This window comes from Atractosteus spatula, chromosome 5 (assembly GCF_055471065.1).
Source record: "Atractosteus spatula isolate fAtrSpa1 chromosome 5, fAtrSpa1.hap1, whole genome shotgun sequence".
Taxonomy (NCBI): Eukaryota; Metazoa; Chordata; class Actinopteri; order Semionotiformes; family Lepisosteidae; genus Atractosteus; species Atractosteus spatula.
Genome location: NC_142710.1, coordinates 29,764,032 through 29,778,640, shown reverse-complemented (window position 1 = coordinate 29,778,640; position 14,609 = coordinate 29,764,032). Strand labels below are relative to the sequence as shown.

The 14,609-nt window shown below is 36.8% G+C and overlaps 1 protein-coding gene across 1 annotated transcript in view; it reads right to left on the bottom strand.

The window, feature by feature from the left end:
• The window catches only part of LOC148834910 (uncharacterized), a 30,016-nt gene that overhangs the window by 7,138 nt on the left and 8,269 nt on the right, over positions 1–14,609 (bottom strand). The window contains exons 2-4 of the mRNA XM_088916339.1: positions 10,220–11,010; positions 4,290–4,451; positions 1,615–1,783 (exon numbers count right to left, since the gene is read on the bottom strand). Coding sequence (XP_088772465.1) covers positions 1,615–1,783; positions 4,290–4,451; positions 10,220–11,010 — 1,122 coding nt within the window. The remainder of the gene's footprint in view (positions 1–1,614; positions 1,784–4,289; positions 4,452–10,219; positions 11,011–14,609) is intronic.

Sequence of the window (14,609 nt, the reverse complement as noted above, 5' to 3'; positions counted from 1 at the left end):
GTGAGAAACTCTTAAAATTCATTTTACTACCACCAGATGTCAGTAGAATACTGTGGCATTTTTGTGGACGTTTTAGCTAATTATTCAATAAATTAGGATGTGAGTTTGATGTACGTTTGACATATATTTTTACTTTATGTAAAAATGACATTTCACATTTACATTAGGATGCTCAGGAAGTGGAGAAAAGTTTAACAGTGTTTCTAATGTATGGTTACAATTGTCTATTTAAAAAAAAAATACATTGAACCATTTTGACAATGTATGTCCTAAATGCATTTATCCAAAGTTGGATGTGATGTTAAACCAAGACCTAACTATTTGATTGTTAAATTGTACTGTTTGAAAAAGTAAATGTGTCTAGTGTCTTGGTTCTAGAAGCAAATTCTACAAATTTGCTATAATCTGCAAACCTGACTTGCTTACTATTGCATTTATAGTATTCCATTAATATTAATAATTGTTTCTTCTCCTGTGTAGTGGGGCTGCTTTTGCATGATGTTTGCTGTGTGTCACATAGTGGATGATATACATTAGTGGTGTATGACATTGGTACCCTTCTAAATATGATGGGCTTTCAGATCCTTTGAGATGAAAAACACTATAAAAATGCAACCAATTAGTATGTTATATTTCAGAGTATATATACAGTATACCTGTACTTAATGGCATTCTACAGTATATATTTGCTAGTAGTAAAAAGAAAACAGTTTTGTATTATTACTGACTTTATTATTAGTAGGTGGAACATTCAATGTAGGATGATTCTCACAAGTTTATTCTGTAGATATAAAACATAAACGAAGAAAACTAAACTAACAGTTTAGAAGTTTAAAATACATGTGCTCTGATGCTTTTTTTAAAATGAATGTATTTCATTTATTTACTTAGCAGTAGGTTTTACAAGATAAGTCTAATTGCCTCCTGCTTGCTCAGCTCATCCCGCCATCATTGTGGAAGAGCTGTTGCTGGCAGGTGGGTGGGTTTAGTGTGTCCATGGTAATTACATGTTCTTGTAGGGAATATGAGAAGGAAAGGCTGGAGTCCAAGCTCTTAAGAGATTAATAAGGAATCCAGTTTTAAATTAATTCCAATACTTTTTCAGACAAAAGAGACTGGATCACAAGGCAGACTTCTTTGACATTATTTCCTTGAAAACCAAATTCACCATAACAAAACCACAAAAATCTGATGCTGTTTCAGGCAGTTCACTTCTTTTGTGTTTTGTATCAGCAGTAAGAAATCTAGAATCTAATCACTATTACGTAGTTATTCAATTATTATTCATGAGATTGTAATAATAATTATTATTTCCAGGAATTTGTTATAGAAATTGAAGATGCCTATGAAGAGGAATAGTAGCTCAAGAAAACAAAGCTGCCATTTGGTTTTCCTGCTTTCAGCTTCATATTTGTTCCTAGCCACATCAAAAATTTGTGTTTGATAAAACAGTTCTTACTGACGGTGTTGACCTGCATTTGATCAGGGCTTTCAAACATGGAGGGTGGGGAGAGGCAGAAAACACAGACTGCGCTTTTCAAAAGCATATCAGTGTAAAGAAGAAGATTGAAAGTTGAAGAATAAAAAGTGCGCCGCGCGGTCTCGTGTGCAAACCTCTCTTTCCCAGTCTGTCTGGTCGTCTGGCTATTTCCAGAATGGTGGACAGGTCTGACAGTGTGCCACTGGAGGCAGTGAGGTTGTGGAACTCACTCCGGCAGTGTCGTTTCAGCTCCTGAAACGCAAGGCTAGCTGCTCCACAGGAACAGTGCTGCCGGAAGTACTCCTAGTTAAGAGAGAGAGGAGAGAGATACTGTAGCTTTTGTAACTGGGAGACCAAAACATACGTAATATTCTAAAGGTGATCTTACTAGTGCATTGTATGATTTTAACATGACATCGCTTAGCTTAAACACTATACTTTAACTATACTATCCTAACTTTTTGCCTTTTTTATTCCTTCTTCGCCCTGTGCATGAGAGGTAAATGATGTGTGAACATGAACAGTTAAGTGTTTTCAGCCTCTTCAAGCTTTGTCGTGTGCTTCCCTTTTTGTATCTAGATTTTGTTTTTGTTACTTACACGTAATATTTTACCCATCTCTACGTTAAATGTCATCTGACATTTGCCCAGTCTTGAATTGTATCTAAATCACTTTGGAATTCCATTTTCTGCTTCTACATTGTTTGCTGATCTACTTATTTGCTATCACCCGCAAACCTGACTGGTTTACTATATTTATTAAATTTCAAGGAATTATTAACTCCCATCAGATTGTTTACCCTCAAGGTGATAAGATAACTAGTGAGTCTGACTGGATTGGACTCTGTTTTTTCAGCTTCGTACATAAGTATAATTATATAAAATAATTAAGAGCAGTTCTATTTTCTACAGATTTTGAAAATTAATTATAAAACTTAAATATGTAGCAAACACTTACTTTGTTGTAAGTGTTTCCTATAAACTCACATCTCTGCATATCTGAATATCACATTGTGAAGACAAATGGTGCTCTTTGAACAGTGATTAGGACAGTGGTTTTACAAGGTCAATTTAGGTTCATTCTTCCTCTTTTTCTTTGAAAAAAGAGCCCCACTGTGCTAAACAGCAGCTAAAACTGGAAATGAAACTGTCTAGCTCTCTTGATCACATTGACAGTTGTTATGATAATGGAAGGGATATGCAGATTTGTAGCAGTCCTCGTGATTTTGACAATAACAGCTTGTACCACAAAAATGTGTTGTAATATAGTATGTTGACTAAATGTGCCAGGACAAGGGCAAAGTCAGACAACCCTAATATATTGACCATGTGGAACTGTCCATTTAAAAAAAGGCAAGGAATGCTGAAAATACAATCAGGTGGATGGTTTAATCAGATCAATAAAGTTGACTTTTCTTGTTCTATTATTTTTTCCAACTATTTCTGTAACATGCCCATAGAATTTGGAGTCACCAATTGTGAGTTGTGCATGTCTTGGCTTATGGCTATGCACCCTGTAATCACACATGGAAGAGACCGAAGAAGTGTAGTCGGGCTTCTCCCGCCTGCCCAACTTCAAGATCCTCATCTTTTGACACTTCACAGACTATGCAGTCCCCTACTGGAGATTCAGCACGGATTGGCGGAGAGGAGCTTCCCTCATCAACAGCACAGCTAATGTGCAAGGCCCGGGATGATACAGAAGTCTCTGTGTCACCAAGAGAAACAAGGCTGACTAATCCAACCCTACCTCTGGCAGCACTTGGCCAGTTGTGCACTGGGGCATTGCTAGCACCTTTTCTGGCAGAGCCCCAGAGGCTGCGATTACTCTTGACCAAAAGCAGTTTGTCAGCCTGTGGTTTTTCACTTTTCTCTCAAATGGCCTTTCGAGATGCAGGAAGTACTTTTCCAGGTAATCAATGTGAAGCTGGGATAATGCAGAAGATCCCGGAGCCAGAAGAGCTCCATGTCTGGAGCATGACCTCAGCTACACAGATTCTATGGCTGTCTCTGTTTAACCTGCTCTCTCTTTCAACATGACATTAGGTTTCCACCTTAATCTTTTCAATTCTAATCTTTCATTTTAAAGTGTACCAGAGTCAAAAACATGTTACAGTAAAAGTTAGAATATCTTAGGAGACACAGGAATAACATTTTGTTTCTTATATTTGGCATAAAACATTCAAACCTGAGTATTTCTTACTGTTTTGAAAATAAATATCGAGCTGAGCAAACCCACAGCCCCTCTTTTGTTAACTGACATATTGTGAAACAACTAAAATGTTTTAGAAAGCCTTTCACAGACCCAAAAAGATTATTTAAAAGCCAAAGCCAATGATATTGGCATACAGGTCTTTAAAGTTTATTTTAAAAATTATTACATGGTATTTTTTTCTTGTTGCCTTTATCCAGAATCCACAGTGTCTTTTATCCTGTGCTCAGTGTAATAAATCAGTGAGATAATGCCCTTTATCAAGCTGAAAAAGGATATAATCCTAAATGTAATGTCAGAGATTACAGACTGCAATGTGGTGCTATTGATAAGATCTTTTCCACATTTAGCAACTAAGGAGAAAATAAACATACTGTAGTACAGTATATTTATATTCATAAATGAAAGTAAATGGCATAGCTTTGTTGTTTTCAGAAAGGCTGTAACTGTAAATTGTTCATTGAAGTACACAGCATTGCATGATAATTGTAGTAGGCACATATTTAGTGAACATTAATCCTTGAAATGTAACATTGTTCATACTGTGTGCAGCTTCACGGTACAAGGTTAGTGTCTGGCTGTTACTTTGTTTTCTCACCTCCTTCGATTGTTTTGTGCGGCTTTCCTTCTGCAGGCTGCAGATTTGCCTCTGGAGCTTGAGATTGTGCTCTTGGAGCTGCCCGATCTTCTCGATAAGCTGGCAGATGTGCTCCAGGTATCCCAGCCCTGAGCCAAGGGGATTTGTCTTCCCCTGATTCACCTGAAAACACAAACACCCTCAAGAACATTACACTGATGTACTGTACCGCATTCTACACAATTCAGAATTCACCCTTGCTAAGGTTTGGCAGTTACAAGGTTTGAAACAAAACATCAATACATTCAAATGAGAAAAAACAACAATTCCAATTACATTTTAATAAGTCTATTTTCAAGTTTGATTTCAGTTTTTAGTGAGCCATATTCTTTTTACTGTAGTCACCACAGGTTGTGCTCAGGGTTTGTAGTGTGAATACAAGAGCCATGGAACCCTCTTTTCTAGAATTGTTTTTTGTTTGTTTAATGGCATTTTATATCTCTTTTCTAAGCTTACATTCTGTTATAGTATGTTTAGTGTGTTCTGGCAATTTCATTATTTTTTAATAATACAAGGTATCTTGAAACCCAATCTAACCTTTTGTTTCAAAGAACATAAATTCAACATAACTGTCTTACATACAGGTAGTTTTTAATTTGTAGTTGCTTGTATCCTTGAAAAAATAAAAGAATAATTTAGTAAATACTAGTCTGACACATTAACGCGTGACTTGAACAACTCTTGAGTGAAACATGAGTGAAATGCAGAGTTTTGAGAAAGAGTGTCAATATGTTTCAGCCACTACAGCAAGCCATCTTTCAAGTAATGAAAGAGTTCTGAAAGAGTTCTGAGTCCTCATTTATATTTTTTTAAAAAAGGAAGGGAAATATGTACAGAAATAATTCAAAGCCTATTTTCTGTGACTACATATGAATATTTCTGACTCCACGCCAGAGTGTACCTTTCACTTCTTTGTGTGATGGTAGATTTATACCACTTTAATGAATGACTTGTTTTCATATCAGTAAGGAAGGTAGAAATCATATACTACAGTATATCTTTATCCATTTAACCAGCAGGACCTGAGTAGGGATCGAAAATCATTAACATCTGATTGGTTGGTTCTTTTACAGTAGCTACTGATTACAGAAGGTCCAATCATGGTTTACTACCACCCAGTATCCTGGGTAAGCACTGAGCTCTTTCTGCTGTACCTGAATAAAGCTTCCATATCTTGGTCATATCTTTATTATTATACGACCAAGGTTAATTGCAACTGAAGGTTGCAAACATATTTATCTGGGTATTCCACCCTCCAAATCCAATTATTTTGAAATGTAGAGTCGCACTCTTCAGCACAGATAAAAGCACTAGACTGGAACACAGAAACCTAACCTTTTTCTTTCCTTGCCTTCCAGCACTCTTATCACTGAACCAATAAAGACCCTTCCCCTTCGGAAAGATAAAGACATTAGCTACTGTATAGAGGGTCTCAATGCACAGCCATCAGAGCAAAAGTTTGACCAGATCCATCAATCACGTATGTGGCAGGTAAGACCGAAACATGAAACTACATTGCAATATCCAATATTTTTTGAGAAAGTGTTATTTTCTGCAATCAATTGAAGTTTTATTAATTTATTTTAATTAGCTTGGTACCATTTCTGGAGCAGTGGAAGCAGTGTGGAAAGTAATGCTGTTTTATGATAACATATTACAAAATGCATTTGTTGTTCTTTTATCAATCTATGTACAGTATGCCAGGTTGGAGTAGAAAAAAAGCAGAGTTGAAGGACAATTAGCAATTTCAAATTATAGTACAATGAGGAGGTAAATAATAAAAACAAATACTGTCTTAAAGGATTCTTTGTATTTTGACTGGGCTAGTTCCCTGCTATGGCTCAGAAATTAAGGGCTTTGTTTTTCATTATTTATTGAAGTGTGCATGGCAGTGCAGATTTGAAACACGCAGATGTTCTTATTTAGGAAATAAAGAGGAAATTGTGAGCAAATATTTACACAATCACCACATTCCAAAGAGTTCCAAACAAAAGCTGGAAGTGATCTCAGGTTGGGTTTCCCAGAGCCCTTTTCCGTGTCACGAGTACTGTGTGACTGCCTGTTGTTCCAGTCTGGGGGACCAGCTAGTGGAAATGAGCCCTAAACAATAGGAGTGATACCATGATGGAATGTCTAAAACGAATATGGAACAACATTACGCATTTCCTTTTAAATATAAAGTAGTGTCATTTGGTCACACAGGTTAAATACCATACTGTATGGTCTGAACAAGATTAATTATAATTGCAACAACAATCCTCTTTTCTTCCTTCTCACTCCCTTTTCTGTCTTAGATTTATTGCTCACAAAACCTGCAAGGTGAGAACTAATGGTAACTTCAAATTCTTGAGTGAACTGGATTCTAGAAAAAATATGTAAGACGTATATACCAGTAGAGGTGACTTCAACACACATTCAAACTAATTAGGTGTCTCACCTTCACATTTACAAGCCTTGAGTGATCAAGGCAACCAAGAATCCTGAATCTTGTTGGTATACACACACTACCTTTTGAAATAGGATTTGAAATACATGTTCCAAATCCATTGAATGCCATACCCAATACCTTTGGTACAATTGAATGTCATGTATTGCAATACGCACACACTTTATTACTTAATAAACTAAAGTTGTATTCGTTATGATTCAAGGGATACTATTCATTCTGCTTCTGGGTATCTGATCTCACTATTATTTTCTTTAGAGACACTATGATCATTTCATTCCTATTCTTCACAGAGCCGCAAAAGTGTTTGAACACCTAGCCTGCAGAATTTCATCTGTGAATGGTAGAGACGCTGTTTATAAAATTCAGATTTGACTGTTATGGGGGTACCCTTTTCTGGAAATCATCAGTCTGCTGACATTACTATACTACATATTTTCAGAAAATCTGTCTTTTCTGGAAATTATCAGTCTGCTGACGTTATCGATCATTCAGAGGATAAGAATCACATACCTTCTTTGTAAAGCAAATGCGAGGCAGTGAGAATTTATGGGAGGTTTATTTAGATCCAAGGCAAATTCTTGAGGGGTGAAGCACATAGGCGTGAAGCGTGAGAATGTTCAAATGGTAGATATTAGATGGCAATGACAGTTTCCTGGATGTGATGTGAGAGCAGACTGATCTTATCAGAGCCCCCTGTTGATCCCCCAACAATCTGAGCGAAGGAAAGGAGTCTAGAAACACCCTTCCCTTCTTCCACATTTCCAACCCCTCTCAAAGTTTTGTGAGGAAAGCATACTGTACACAGCTCTGCCTTATTTAAATTTCAAAATTTGCTTACACATGTAGACATTCCTATGAGCTTACAGCAGCAATTGTCATCTCTGTCCTTAGATCCAATTAATATTAAGCATTAATATTACTGTAAGAAATGATAAGAACATAAGAAAAGTTACAGACAAGAGGAGGCCATTCAGCCCATTAGTAGTAGCTAACTGATAGTTAGTAGCTAACTGATGCAAGGATCTCATTCAGCCATACTCTATCTTGGAAAGAAGTAACTGAGAGCACTGATGGCATAGAAAGAACGGAAGCTTTCATGCTATGAAGGATTGAATTGAACTTGTTTGGAGATTAAAACTTTAATTTACAACTCAGATAATATTACCACAGGGGTCTTGAGTGTGTTTTTCTTTAATACTGATGGCTTATTTCGCTACGTAAGACGTGAAAAATGTCAGTGAGGAAAGATTTTAATAATGCTGTTTCAGTAAGTGAATGGTATCCGATAGATTGCTTACAAATAATTCTGGGATGATGCCTGTCCATTTCCAAGGAGTGAAAAGATTATGGAAAACCTCTCCCATTCTTTAATAGATTTTCCCTTTGTCTGTGCCTCAGAAATTGTTTCCTCAACATGACAATATTCCAGAGGAATGAAGAACCAGATGTGGTGGGCGTGCACTAAGATATGGGAAGGTGCTTTGAGTTTACTCTGTGCTTACATTCAGTGCTGCATGCCTGAGTCAAATCCACTCATTTCAACAGCTCATTCAACAGCTCATTTCAGTGCAAAATACTATACGTGCTCTGGAGGCAACATCAACCTGTTTTCCCATCTCTCATTGATAAATTGCATATGTGCATGCCTTATCAGGTCTGATGTAACAGGCATACTGTATTAAAACAACGTGAAAATTACACGTCAATATACAAACTACCCAATGCTGCTTTCAGGTTTTGAACCTTTAATGTACAGTATATTAACTCCAAACACAGTAGCTACCTAATCATATGAGGTCAGGATGTCAGGGTCAGTATGCCTAAGAGCCATTTTAAACGTCTGTGGGATATCAAGAGACTTATTTTATCATTGTCATTTTTTATAAGACATGACAGTAATTTTGTGTTATTTTAGTTTCAGCATGAGGCTCTCTTGTAATATACATTTTCCTGATTTGATAACAGATATACCAAGAGAAGTTTCTATGATCAAATGTGTGCTTATGAATTTTCATTTGCATTGTAGCAGGAAATCTGAAAGTCTGCTGAATGCAATCTGGAAGGTTGCACACCACATGATGAAGCTGTGGGAAGAAAGGAGCACATCAGAATGTATGGAATGGATTTACATCCAATATCAATGTGCTATAGTATCCCAGTAGAGGTGACTACTTTATGCCAAGGATGTTAATAAGTAAAACCCTTCTTTAAGGGTGTTAATAAGTTAAAAAAGTGTTATTTCAAAGAGTAAAAAGTTATTTCAAGTGTAGGCCTTGAAATTAGTGGTGTTTTGAACCAAGCTTTGAAAATTTGGATACTGCAGGGAAGCTACAATATATAAGAATTAAGACTTTTCAACTGTCTTCTATTAATCTAAACCAAGGTTGTTCAATTCTTGAGATTCATAGGGTCTATTTTAATCCAGCAGTGTTTTTAATTAATAAGTCATGCAGGTACAGTATGTATTTTTAGACCAATAAAATGCAAGACAATGAAATCTGCTGGATGATGGTCAATGAAGACCAAAGTAAACAGTATTCTATCAAAGTAAACAGTATTCAATCAGTGTTTTACAGTTCTTTGTGTATGTTTCTTTTGGGGGGCTTTTTTCATTTAATCATATTTAGTGTAAGGGCAGCTGGCTCAGAGGGGTTTTCTGATTTTAAAAGAAGACTGCATCTGTGTGTCACTCCTACTCATTTCATAACATGGAAACTTATCAGATTAGACAAAGCCTTTGAACTGACCATGTTTGAAGAAAAACCATGTGACTGTTCCTTTCCTGGACTACAGAGCTCCATTTTGTTCCACAAGGAATTATCTTATTAGCTCCAGTGACAAGTGATGATAAAGCTTGAGTTTACCGCCCGCCCTGCTGTCAGCACTGCACGCTAATGTGGCTATAGAGAAATACAGAGGGGCCCTGAAATGATGTTGGTCTTCAGCCCTGTACGGCAAGGCTATCAAAGGGCCTTTATCTCAGTAAATATGTGAGTAATTCAAGCAATTTTACACCTGTTTTGCTGAAGCCAAATAGTCAGGCCTCTCAGGCTGGCGATGCAGAATAAAGTGAAAGGCTGCCGCAAGGTGCTCAGCTCTGACCACAATCTCTGATGCCATCTGGGAAATCACCCTGTGCAGATGAACAGGTGCTGCTAGACAAGCAAATGCATGGAAAGAAACCTCCCCGTCCCACCTTCACATACGGGTTTGGATTTGAAGAACAGCACGATTGTATATCAATTCATAAAAATATAAATTATCCCTTTATTGCTAACCTTAATCAATATTGCTATATTGCAATGTGGTGGTAATATGGTATATGCATTGTGAACCTTCACTTATGTGAGTCTTAACAGACTATCCAAGGTGGTGTATATTAGGGAGGAAAAGTAATTGGCCAGTTTAAAAAGTAAATAAAAGGCTGATGTTGCTCTTGTACCTCACTCAGCCTGCAGCATTCATCCATGTATTCATCCAGGCTGTCACTCGTGGGATATTTCTGCAATGGCTGTTCTTCAAGCTCTACTTCAGCCATGTCATCATAAGCTTTTGTGAAGCCACCCCTAGGCGCGGCACCTGCAACAGAGGCCTCTGCTGCAATCTCCAGTGCAGAATTCGCTTCTTCTTCCTCTGAAATATTTTCCAAGTTTTTGGTCTGCTTTTCATCTGCCTCATTGCTTTCTTTCAACTGGCTAAAGTCCATTGTGTCGCTTTCAGTGATCGGCTCAGCTCTGGATTCCATCAAATCCGGTTCTTCAGATGTCTCCTGGATAGTGGTTTCTGCCTCCTCTGTTTCTGGGCACTGGCTGAGTAGGAGAAGGGGGTCCGAAGAAGAGTCCAAAGTATTGAGAATCCCAGAGTCACAGGAAGACCCCCGGCTGTGAACCACAAAGCTCTGTTCAGACCCCGTTGGAGTGGAGGGGGAATTTGCCCCACTACGGAGCTCCACCCCAGAGTCCTCAGATTCAAACTTGAACAGTTTGGACAGTTTGGGGTCCTCAGCACTGAGATCAGAAAGCACAGACAAGTACTCTGTTTTGGGCTGAGGTTCTTCTAGCACTAGGGTGACCTCACTGCTGACCAAAGGGTCCTGTGGCTCTTGCACATCTTTCTCTGACACAGCGTCCTTAGGGGGTGAATTTCCAATATTCACAAACTTTCCCTGAAAGTTGTTGAAGATCTTCATCTTCGTTAGCACTACTTCATTCTCCATTGCCATTTCCCCCTTCCCTATGGGAAGAAAAAGCATAAACATATTTTATTTTTGGCTCACAACCTTTTATTCATTTCCAGAGCTTTTCCTCTGCATCTGCGATTGTGTAATGTTTTTTGTCCATTTTATTCTGAAATGTGATGGCCTACTAACATAAAAGCTTCAATGGCTTATTTTTCTTTCTGTTACAATAGTTGTAGCATTTTAATTACTTTCCAAAGCTGTTTTTTGATCAAATTCAGGTTTGCGCTGTTGCTACACTCCCCACACAAGATGATTGAAAGCACATGAGAATGAGCAATGATTGCCTGCCTCACAGCCATTCCCTGAGTTCTCATCAGCGGACTCCACCAGGAAACCTGCTATGAACTGAAGACCACAGACCTATAATTGCTAATCTCCAGACAGCAGTGCAAACTGCTTTTTTCTTCAGATAACCAAATATGTTTATTCATAAAATATTAATTATGTCCAAAACAATGTAATATCTTCTGGTTCTTTACAAAGGTCTCTTTCATTTTCTCTGGGATCTGTGATAAAACAGGAGTGTTAGGTTTATACCTTTTGTGATTGTATACAGCTACATATTGATGGCCCTTTGTAAACCTGCCATTATCATTGTTATCATTGTTTTCTTTTTTGCATTACAATTTTTTCCACTCATTTAAAAACAATATCTCATTTAAAGACAAAGCACAACTGCTCTACACAACATTCATGAAAATAGAATGTTACACAGGAATTTGTATGTTGTTGTTTTTTTTCAGAAAGAAAGCAAACCTTTTTGTCCCGTAGGAAATTCCATTTTGATAACCATTTTACAATTTGGTAATAGCTGTGTAAAAACAATGATTGAATTTTAATCTCTTTAAGTCCTGTGTTCAGTAAGGAATTTGTCATTTCCTTCTTCCAGCAATTGGAATGTGTTTTTTCATGTCCTTCATTGTTATACACACTGCCCACTACCTCCTGCTGAAAAATCAGGTAGTAATGTATCTTGTAATATAGCAGTTTCTCCTTTGTTTTAATATTAAGGGCTTATTTTGCTGGGCTTTTTTTGCTTATTTTGCTGGCAGCACGGTGGCTAGTTGATATATTAATTTTTTGGGAGAGCTAAAGGAAACTCTACATCGTAATTTTCTATAGTGTATAAAAAATAGATACCTGATGAAACTGTGACACAAACATGTAAAACAATATTTCACAGGTTTCATTTTTGGCAAACAATTTTTCTGTTCTTACTGGCAAAAAACCAAAACTGATCCATTTATTTAAAAATATTATTTTTTGCCTCTCTTGAGAAAAGACTGATCAATATTTATATGCAGTGTTGTTGGCCTATTTGTTATTACAGTGTATCAGTTGTCCAAGTGAATTAGGATTTTGGTGCTCAGAATGTTAATGCCCTAATCATTAACAGAGATAGATGTCACATTTCTTTCTTGAACCTGTTTCTTTCTTGAGATGTTAGAGGAAACATATTAAAAAATATGGAACCACTGAAGTACAATTTCTACACACACACATTCAGCTACGATAAGTAGCCTACTGCCCTAGAGCTCACCACAATTGGATAGTAAGATGTGACAATAGTCATGCAGAACCCCAGAAACAATTCATTTTGTGACCTGGTTTAGTTTTCATGACTCCAACTTGTTAAATCACTTTCTTAAGAAAGTTTTTACTTAAGAAAGCCAAAGAAAAGAGATCAGCTTTGCCAGGTTGCCAAGAATTTGCTGATAATTCCAGCCTAGAATTCCACAGGACAGCAGGGGCCTGGCAGACAGGCAGCCTCCCGAAAGACACCCACAGAGATATAGTTTTAGGAGAAAAAAAACATCAGGGAATTTAGAATTTTCTTACTTCATACAAAAGAGCTGATGTAGAAACTTTGACTAGAGAAACTCTGTTATAGTTTTAGAATATTTATTGTGGAAGAAAAATAACACTCCATATTCCAGTTTTCATCATGAAAAACTAATGATCAACACTCTGTAGTCTTGAAAGTTTCAAAGTTTTAAGTAATTCACAAAAGATATGCCAATGAAATATGCTTTTCTAGTACTTGCTGACATTTGTTGCCTACAAAACTCCCAATATCTAAAGGTATAATAGAGATGTACATGTTTAAATGTAAATTGTCTCTGTAGTCATGTAGCACATTACTGGATTCAAAGAAAGTCCAAATATTTTTCCTGTTTCTTGACATACAGTACAGGAAACATACATGATAGTATAATTATTTCTACTGTCTTCTGAACTTCAATAACCCTTTGACCATCTTTACCTTAAAATTAAAAAGTAAAATATGAAGAATAGGGATCTGCCATTTATTTATCCCTCTTTGTCTAGGAAACACTGTATCTTACAAAGCAAACATTACATTTGCTGAGGTCACATGTACAGTAGCTTATGAATGAAGTTAGTGATATACAGTATGTTGGATTAATTGTGTTATTTATATCTACATGTTTGCTTAGCTACTTCTAAAAACAAGCTAGTACTAATTATAAGTGAGAAAAAAAACTTTTGCTGGGAGTGTATTGTATTTCCATGAAAGCATTACTAGTTACAGAAAGTTAAACTGTTGCAAGTGAGAAAAATGATCTCCACAGTACGTCTGATTTTGACAGTGCTGCAATCACACTGCCTCTCAACTAAAAAGGTGGAAAGGTAACTAGAAAACAACTGGGTCCCTGTGTTGAGTCCATCTGTATTGCCAAAGATAATACAGAATCTCTGTAGTGTTCCAATGAATAATATGTGATGTATTAAGATATGTGAATATTGTACCAGGTATATTCCATCCTTCTTATTTTCATCTTCTTTGTTATAGAATGTCATTCTTTATCATTAAAACTGTAGTGCTAAGTGAAGTGAATGCAGAGTGTTAAAGATATGCAATATTATGTTCTTATCTTCTGCTGCATGCCTGTGAGTGTGGTCTGTACTTACTGTATTTTTTCAAAGGATTTTCCTGTGGTTTTGCTGCACCTTGTAGTGTCTCTTGTGTCATCAATGAAACACTCAGAATGACTAATTAAACTTAGATGTTGCAGACAAAAGGTTCATTCTTGCACAAGATAAAGCTTTTTTTTTCTAAGAAATCTTAACTCACTCCAAAAGTTGCTGTTCTGCTTGTAAATCAATTAGACCTTAACAATCCCAAATGGGGTCCCCTCTTTAGCAACAATTAGGAAATAAAGCAGGCTCACATTGTTGAGTAATCACATGCAGTCCAAGAGGTTACAGGGTTATCTATTGACAGGTGAGGTGAAACGATCAATCCCTAATAGTAACAACTTTCCACACCTGCTTTGTAAGATTTCAATGTCTTTCAGACCATCTTGCAACTCTTGAACTAAGAACTTTTGCTAGGACCCAGATTTTGAAAACATCGCCCAAATTGTGGCTCAACATTACTGTGACAGTGTCTTGAGTTCAGCTTCACTTTCTTCACTCATGCACATTTTCTGTGTATTCTGTTTTATCTTCATGCCTTGTCTTAAAATATTTAAAAGGGTGGTGAGGACTATTTTTTGTCTGTTTGCACAATCTAAAATACACAGCCAGTACTGTCTTGTTATAATGTTTAATGCTTAGAACCATGAAGAAT